The sequence below is a fragment of the Pteropus vampyrus genome, unplaced genomic scaffold (genome assembly GCF_000151845.1).
Source record: "Pteropus vampyrus isolate Shadow unplaced genomic scaffold, Pvam_2.0 Scaffold95, whole genome shotgun sequence".
Lineage (NCBI taxonomy): Eukaryota > Metazoa > Chordata > Mammalia > Chiroptera > Pteropodidae > Pteropus > Pteropus vampyrus.
In genome coordinates this window covers 5,633,805-5,643,391 of record NW_011888876.1, presented here as the reverse complement: position 1 = coordinate 5,643,391, position 9,587 = coordinate 5,633,805, and the positions used below count along the sequence as shown (strand labels likewise).

General features: G+C 35.0%; 1 protein-coding gene across 8 annotated transcripts in view; it reads left to right on the top strand.

Moving 5' to 3' along the window:
- RABGAP1 (RAB GTPase activating protein 1) overlaps positions 1-9,587 on the top strand; it is a 134,718-nt gene that overhangs the window by 42,702 nt on the left and 82,429 nt on the right. For all 8 annotated transcript variants that reach the window (XM_023533085.1, XM_023533087.1, XM_023533086.1 and 5 more), the window contains 4 exons: positions 3,642-3,752; positions 4,127-4,193; positions 4,831-4,933; positions 5,899-6,068. In XM_023533085.1, coding sequence (XP_023388853.1) covers positions 3,642-3,752; positions 4,127-4,193; positions 4,831-4,933; positions 5,899-6,068 — 451 coding nt within the window. The remainder of the gene's footprint in view (positions 1-3,641; positions 3,753-4,126; positions 4,194-4,830; positions 4,934-5,898; positions 6,069-9,587) is intronic.

Sequence of the window (9,587 nt, the reverse complement as noted above, 5' to 3'; positions counted from 1 at the left end):
CTAGGTGGTCTCCCATCCAAGTACTAACCAGGCCCGACCCTGCTTAGCTTCCGAGCTCAGATGGCATCAGGCTTATTCAGGGCGACATGGCTGTAGACTAGGCCAACTTAAGTTATATAAGGATTTTCGACTGGAGCGGTCAGGTGTTCTGCACCTCTAACTCTCACATTAGTTAAGAATCAACTGTATGTTTATGCTTCAGCATCCACAGAACGTAGAGACTAGTGTATTATCCGTTGAAAATTGAGATGTGTCCATATTGTTATAGGTGAAAATTCCGTCAGCCACAAATATTTAACAGTTTGGTATGCAAAAGTGTTTGTCATTTCTAGGATCCTTTTCTAAGATTCTTTGATTTTCTAATCTCTGTGTTATAAAATGTTCTTGAATTGGTTACTGTGTAAGTGCTGATGAGCTTCAAACTAGTTTTATCTCTTCAGAGCCACTTTCCAGTTTTAGTAGGTACTCAGAGCTCTCAAGTAGCCCTTTATAGTATCTGCTAATGATTCTGTTGCCATTATCTTGAAGCTGTACAGTAATAAGATACAATTTAGGTTTACTGCATATTGGCTGATTGCCATAGGCAGGTGTTTGCCTTTGAGAACAAAGGAGCTAGAAAAAGTGGTGTGTGAGCACTAGGGGATTATTTTGGTAAATGTCATTTTAAGAATATTTTCAACTTTTTCCTAAAACTGATTTAAACTATATCATTAGTATTATTTTAGATACAGACATACCTTCGAGACCACTGCAATAAAGCGAATATTGCAACAAAGCAAGTCACACAAACTTTTTGGTTTCCCAGTGCATATAAAAGTTATGTTTACACTATACTGTAGTCAAAGTGTACAACAGCATTAAAATGTACATACATGAATTAAAAAATACTTTATTGCTAAAAAATGCTAACCAGCTGAACCTTTAGTAAATCATAATCTTTTTGCTGGTGGAGGGTCTTGTCTTGATATCGATGGCTGCTGACTGATCAGATCAGGGTAGTGGTTGCTGAAGGTTGAAGTGGCTGAGGCAATTCTTAAAATAAGACAATGAAATTTGCCACATTGATTTAGTCTTCTTTCATGAACAATTTCTCTATAGCATGTGATGCTGTTTGATAGCATTTTACCCACAGTAGAACTTCTTTCAAATTGAAGTCAGCCCTCTCAAACCCTGCCACTGCTTCACCAGCTAAGTTTATGTAGTATTCTAAATCCTTTGTTATCATTTCAACAGTCTTTATAGCATCTTCATCAAGAGTAGATTCCGTCTCAAGAAACCACTTTCTTTGTTCATCTGTAAGAAGCAGTTCCTCATCTATTAAAGTTGTATCAGCAGCAATTCCGTCACATCTTAGACTCCACTTGCACTCTGAGTGCTCCTGCTTCTTCTACCACGTCTGCAGTTACTTCCTTCACTGCAGTCTTGAACCCCTCAAAGTCATCCAGGAAGGCTGGAATCGACTTCTCCCACACTCTTGTTAGTGTTGATATTTTGACCTCGTCCCTTGAATCATGAATATTCTCAGTGGCTTCTAGAATGGTGAATCCTTTTCAGAAGGTTTTCAATTTACTTTGCTCAGATACATCAGAGGAGTCACTATCATTAGCAGCTAAATCCTTACGAAATGTATTTCTTAAATCATAAGACTTAAAAGTTGAAATTACTCCTAACTTCATGGGCTTCAGAACAGATGTTGTGTTTAGAAGCCATGAAAACATCATTCATCCCATCGTCCATCTCCGTCAGAGCTCTTAGGTGACCAGGTGCACTGTCAGTGAGCAGTGATATTTTGAAAGAAATCTTTTTTTTTTCTGAGTAGGAAGTCACAACAGTGGTCTTAAAATACCCAGTAAACCATGTTAGAAACAAATGTACTGTCATCCAGGCTTTGTTGTTCTATCTATAGAGTATAGAGTAGTGTTAGCATAATTCTTAAGAGCCCTAAGATTTTCGGAATGGAAATGAGCATTGGCTCAACTTGAAGTGACCAGCTGCATTAGCCCCTACCAAGAGAATCAACACATCCTTTGAAGCTTTGAAGTTAGGCATTGACTTCTCTCTAGCTGTGAAAGCCCTAAATGGTATCTTCTTCCAATATAAGGCTGATTCATCTACACTGACAAATCTGTCGTTTAGTGGAGTGTTGTTTACCTCCGTGAATTATCTTAGCAAGCTCTTCCGGATACCTTCCTGTAGCTTCTACATCAGCACTTGCTGCTTCACCTTGCACTTTCATGTTGTGGAGACACTTTCTTTACTTAAACCTCATGAACCAAACCTCTGCTAGCTTCAGACTTTGCTTTTGTGGCTTTTTTTTTTTTTTGGACCTCTGTCAGCCTTCATAGAATTAAAGAAAGAGCCTTGCTCTGGATTAGGCTTTGTTTTAAGGGAATGTTGCGGCTGGTTTGATCTTTTATCTAGACCACTAAACGTTCTTCATATCGGCAACAAGGCTGTTTCACTTCTTGTCATTCATGTGTTCACTGGTGGAGCACTTTTAATTTCCTTCAGGAACTTGGCATTCTCAAGTGGGCTAACTGTTGGATGCAGGGGGCCTAACTTTCAGCCTGCCTTGGTTTTCGACAAGCCTCCCTCACTAAGCATAATCATTTCTAGCTTTTGATTTAAACTGAGAGATGTGTGACTCTTCCTGTCACTCCAGCACTGAGATGCCATTGTAGGGTTATTAATTGGCCTAATTGCAATATTGTTGTGTCTTAGGAAAATAGGCCTGAGGAGAGGTTGGGAGCCAGGGAACGGCCAGTTGGCGGAGCAGTCAGGACACACACAATAATCGTTTAAGTTCACCACCTTTTTGGGTGCAGTTCTTGGTGTCCCAAAACAATTACAATAGTGACATCAGCAATCGTTCATCACAGATCACCATAACAAATATGATAATAATGAAAAAATTTGGAATACTGCAAGAATTACTAAAACGTGACACAGAGACACAAAGTAAACAACTGCCGTTGGAAAAATGGTGTTGAGAGACTTGCTTGTCACAGAATTGCCACAGACCTTCAGTTTGTAAAAACACCATATCTGTGAAGCACAGTAAAGCAAAGTACATAAAATGAGATGTGCCTGTGTAACACAGGTTTACAATTAGGTTATCACTGCTTAAGGAAGTGTTAGGCAACAGCTTACTGTTGGCCATATCTTCTTCATCTCTGTGATTTTTTTGAAGGCACCTTGTTTTGAAATTCAAAGGATCTGTAATTAAGTATCTTATTCCATATTTTTAAACCAATAAGGCAATAATAATATGTCAAAACTAGTGACTAAATAGCGAGGAAAGAAAATAACATTTTTTTTTGAGCAGCTATACGCTAGATGCTTTACAAATACCTAATTTAACTTTTACAGCAACAAAAAGGAGAAAACTAAAGCCATATTTTAGGGGCCACAGGAGTGGTTTTTCTGCCCTTTAGTGCAGTGGGTTACATATAGTAATGATGATACTTTCACATCAAGAGGCAGATGATAGCTTTTAAATTTCAGTTACGATTTAAAAGCACAGAAAAGAATCAAACCTGTAATTCTTTTCTGTGCCTGGTTTTCAGACCATAACAGAAATCGTTTGAGTAAATGTCACAAGAAAATACTTTGCAAAATTAATGAAACATGTTGTTCTGCAGTGCGGTGCCTAAAGATAAGGACAGACAATGCTTCAAACTACGTCAAGGAATTGATAAGAAGATTGTCATCAATGTGCAACAAACAACTAATAAAGAACTTGCCATTGAAAGGTAAACATTATTTGTAAGTTTAGCTTAAATATAAATTTTAGTTTTTATCAGTCTAGTGTAGAAATCATATTCAGTATTCAAAAATATATTTGTGAAATTTGTTCCCTAGGGAATTCTTTCGAAGATTGAAGTGGCTATTTCATTCACTTTGAATTAACTCTCATAAATTTTTTGTAAATGTGCTGACTGTGTAATAATAGAAGGCAAACATGGAATTCGTTTATCTCAAAGAAGTGAGGATTATTTTGGCAGTGCTAATTATTAATAATTTTAATGTCCTTTTTTTCATCATTAAGAATTTTTTTAAGTAACCTAATTTAAACATCTTTTTTGTGTTGTTTTTTTCCAAATTTATGTCAGTTCTTTTTTTGCAGGTGTTTTGGTCTTCTCCTTAGCCCAGGAAAAGATGTACGAAATAGTGATATGCATTTGTTAGATTTGGTAAGAATTTTTTTTTTAAGTTATACACTATTTTCTTGATAAAGGTTGTTTCACTTTATCTCACCTGATCTAATGTTAAAGCACATTTATGAAAGTGTTCTCATAAGCTATAAAGCAATAAACAGAGTTAAGGGAATTTATTTCTGACTCGGCTATTTACTTGTTTCTTGGCCGTGTAAGTTAAAAAATCTTATTTATCACATAGGGTTGATGTGGGAATCGAAAGAGAAAAGTCGTGAGACTTATTTGCAAACTACCATGAGCTTGATAAACGTAGATGGTATTAGTATTATTTCTATTATATGAAAATCTTTTATTTTCAAAACTAAAATTTAGTAATTATTCACTTGACAGAAGAATTCAACACGGGTTTAGGTAGTAAATTTCTCTAATGTTTATACAAGTTGATGTGATTTTCAAGCATCTACTTATAACTTTTTAGGAACAATTACATAAATAATTGACACATCTTTAATTTTAACTGTAATCATTTATATACATTCCTACCTTTTTTAAAAATACCTGATTCTCTTTTATATTCTTACATTTTTGCAACTCCTTTTCTTAAAGACAGCAAAATGGAGTTAGACGTTGTTTTCTTACTTTGGTATTAATGTTCGTTTACTCTTTTCTTGAGGAATCTATGGGCAAAAGTTCAGATGGAAAGTCTTATGTTATCACTGGGAGCTGGAATCCAAAATCTCCACATTTTCAAGTTGTAAATGAAGAAACTCCTAAAGGTAATGCAGATTGTTGACAGTGTGGACAGAAATTTTAATTCCAAGGAGATATCAAAGCTTAGGACCACTTATTTTACTAATTTCCAGTGTTTACCTAATTCTGGTGAAACCAAAGAATTTGAATAGTTCTTTGAGTTTATTATTAAATTTGACCTATAAACAAAGTATCATTTTTCCCCACTTATTTTTCTCTCCCTATCTCTTTATTTTTTCCTTTCGTGCTTCCTTTTCTATTTGTGTACTCATTTATTTATAGACTTCTAAATTTTATTTATTTGGGGGAGCAATTAATACATTCACATACGGTTAAAATTGAAAGGATATATAAAGAAAAGTAAAAATCGATCAGAGTCCCCAGGAACCCCACTCCGGAGGGGACCACTGTGTTCAGTTTCTTGTGTAGCTTTTCACATGTCTGTGCATAAACATTCTTTTTCAAGGTATGTCATACTCTTCTTGAATGTTGTTTAATGGCTGCATAATATCCTGTTCTGAAATGTAACATTATTTGCTTAACTAATGCCTCTTATTGAGCATTTATTTTTTTCCTTTTCATTTTTTCTTGTTATTCATAACACTATAGATAAATGGATATAAAGGATATCCAATCTTGGTTACCATTGTTATAATCAAGATTTTAAAATTTGAGAATTTCCAGTGTTGGTGAGAGTGGCATAGAGAAGCCACATGTCACTTTTGTAAAACAATCCGACAGTACATTTCAGAGGCTTTAAAGTATATACTGTTCTAACTTAGTAATTCCACTTCAAAGAACCTACCCAAGGAAAGAATTCTCAATACAGGAAAAAAGTTTTCAAAACGGCGATTTATCTGATTATTTTAGATTCTTATTTAGTTTATAGATTACTTTAAGATATCTTAAAAATCTGTAATAAAACTAATTTTACATTAATCATGTGAGCAAATATATTTCCATTTTTTATTTGCTTCTCCCCTCTCTCTAGATAAAGTGCTGTTTATGACCACAGCTGTTGATTTGGTCATAACAGAAGTACAGGAGCCTGTTCGATTTCTCCTAGAAACAAAAGTCCGAGTTTGCTCACCTAATGAAAGATTATTCTGGCCCTTCAGCAAACGTAGTACTACTGAAAATTTCTTTTTGAAATTAAAACAGGTACTGTACCTTTCTATAAATATGGAGGGGAGGGGAATAAGAAAGGAGAAACCACGTCTGAGGGCTGATTTATCATTAAGCTATCAATTAGATCTTTAAACAGTCATGTGTATTTTAAATGTATAAAGAGGAAAAATGTCCTTTATTTTTACCCATTTATTTACCATTTTTGTTGCTCCTCATTTCTTTCTGAAGACCAAGCTACCATCCGATCTCACTTGCCTTCTTCTACCTGTAGAAATTCCGTTAGCTTTTCTTTTAGTGCAGATCTACTACAGACATAACTTTTAGACTTTTTTTTATCTGAAAATGTTTGTATTTCATTTTCATCCCACAGTCTTCCTGTTCCCATTGTTTTTGATGAGAAGTCAGTATAGATTTTATATTGTTGCTATGTATGTGATGAGTCATTTTTCTCTGGATGCTTTTAAGATTATTTTTTATCTTTGATTTTCAGACATTTAATTATGATGTGTCTAGGTGTGGTTTTCTTCCTGTTTGTAATGCTTGGGACTTGCTTCACTTCTTGAATTTTTAAATTTACGATTTTTGTTTGGTTTTAACGATTTTGGAGAAATGCTGGCCTGTTATTTCTTTCAACACTTTTTCTGCCCCATCTCTTTTCTCTCTCATGGGATTCCAGTTACACATATTTTAGGATTTGGGGTATTATCCCACACATCTCTGAAGCTCTATCTGTTTTTTTCAAATCTTTTGTTTTTTCTTAAGATCAGATAATTTTTGTTGACCTATCTTAAAGTTCAGTTGACCTTATTTTGTCATAGCCAATCTGCGGTTAAGCCCATTCAATGGTTTGTTTTTTTTAAATTTCAGATTTCATATTATTTATTTCTGGAATTTCCATTTGGTTCTCCTTTCATAGTTTCTGTTTTCTTACAAGATTTTCCTCTTTGTTCTCTTATTTTCAACAGATTTTATTTTATATCCTTGAGCATAATTATAATATAGCTACTTTAAAAATCCTTGACTGCTAATTCTAATGTCTGGTGAGTCATATTTTCCTCTTTCTTTGACTGTCTAGTAATTTGGGATTATGTGTTAGATATTTTTAAAGATGGATGGTAGAGACTCTGTTAAGGTCTTCTGAGTATCAATTTTTTTTAAATTTGTCAGTTAATATGGTCAAAATCAAACTCCATACTCTATATCTTTTGGTGAGCAGCAGATGCAGTCTCTGTTCCCTTCATTTAGTTTGTCTTGACCCAAGTTTCCCCCAAATTTTTTTCTTTTCTTTATATCAAAACTCCTTAAAAGAAATCAAGTTTACAATGACCTAAATTGCTAAATCTAGTGGTCATTCTGAGTCTTCCTTTTACTCGCCCTGTCAGCAGCATTTGATGTAGGTGATTACTCACTCCTCCTCAAATATACCTCTTTTTCTTAACTTTTAGGACATCTCAAATTTACCACAGACAAAGAGGTCTCATTCTCTTATCCTCTACCCCTACAATTCTTTGTCTTTACTATCTCAGTTCATAGACATATTCTCCTAACAGTTGCTTGGGCCAAGAATTTTGCGGTTTTATTTTTCACACCCCATATCCAGTCAGGAAATTCTATTTGCTTTTAAAACATATCTAGAATCTGACTACTTCTTACCACGTAGGTGCCATTTACTTCATCTGAATCACTGTTTTTACCTTGATTATGGCGATAACCTTTTCACTCATCTCCCTGTTTCTCTTTTTTTATATATATCATATATATTCCAACATAGCAGCCTAAAGTCAGAGCACATCATTTTTCTGTTCAAAACCCTCTAACTGTATTTTACTTCCTAAAAGCCAAAGTCTTGACAGTGGCTTATAAAACCCTACCTGATATGCTGCCAACTGCACCATACACTAATTTCTTATTGTTCTTCCTTCTTGCTTCCTTTGCGCTAACCATGCTCTTAGGACCTTTGCTATTAACTGTTTCTTCTGCTTAGAATACTCTTCCCCTGGATCCCACTTGTTGTTATTCATCTCCTTAAACCCTCATCTTTTTTAAGTCTTTGCTCAGATTAACAGTGCAGTTTGCCTGCTTTTCCATTGGTATTGGTTCTGCCAGTTGCCTCCCCTGAAACTGATATATTTCTAATTTTTTTATAAGGCTGCTCCCTTCTAATATAGCACATAATATATGTATTCTTATTTATCTGTTTTCCATATTAAAATCTTCTACTAAGACAGTATTTCTAATCTGTCTTATTCGCTGATTTATCCCAATCATCTAGAACATAGTAGTTCTCAATAAGTATTTGTCAATTTGACTTCATTTACATGTCACTTTATATAGAATTATAGCGTTGTGTGTGCATTTAGTTGAATATTCTTTTCTATAGCAATAATATTTTGGTTCCAATGTATTCAGGTTGACCCTTTTGGTTATAGTCAGAAAAAGGTAGCAAGTAGAACAAGAATAGAGATTTCTTTTCAGTGTTGTCTTAAGAGACAGAAAGTTAACTTACATTCCGGTGCTGTTCTCCCACCTGTTCACTGGCAGGAGCAGAGGCTCGGCATAAGGTTATCATCTAGGACCTAGCTTAGGAGTCAGTACATGCATCTTACCATTGATGAGCTTTATGACTTTGAGCTACTTCCTTCAACTCTCTGACCCTCAGTGTGTTCAGCTGTGAAATGGCAGTGATAGAATCCTTCCTCATGGTGTTATTGTGACATTAGGAGAGAAACTACGCAACACACTTGGAATAGTTCCTGGCACATAGTATGTTCTTCATATATTTGAGCTATTATTATTGAGGGGGACTGTGGAACCCCACTGGGACTGATGAAGAATAAAACACTAAGTCATGAAATCAGAATAGCACTGATTATTTAGAGGATTAGCCCCAGGGGAAAAATGCCTCAGAAGGAAAACCAGTCTACAAGCATCATTTTAAAAGTTTAGGCAGTGAGAATGATTTTTAATGGTTTCTAGAGTAAAAGATGATAAGAAAATGAATTCTGTTATATTTTTAATATGAATTTGTAAAAAAGATATTCCCTTTAACTAAAGAGATTATGAGGAGTTTCAGCTCTTTATCTTATCTTAGTAAACATAAATAAGATTCCCCTGGTCTTGCTTTTCTCTTGAGGTCTTATATTATACAGCCCTGGAATTCAGATTGCATGGGTTTACAGGAATATCACTTCCGTAGTTTGGTCTAGAATAATGTATCTAATTAATTAGGTTAACAAATGACTTGGCAGAGTAAACTAGCCCAGAAGATATGTGTACCTGAGACACATGTCCTCACAGGCTACTCTAGACTCTCTGTTAAGATTACAAGCCAAACATAGGCTGAGTTGTCAGTATTTTCTTTGCAAAAGAAAACCCCAGAAGTTTATATGTGGAAGCTGGGAGGAGGACAGGGAATTCCTGAAAATAATCTTTCATTTTTCTCCTTATTTGGATAAGTCTTATGGAGGGGTGGGAGGTTGTGTGAGGGGTAAAGAGTGGGAAAGGAGTAAGAAAAATTAGAACAACTTTTGCTGTCTTGGAGCAAGTAGAGCC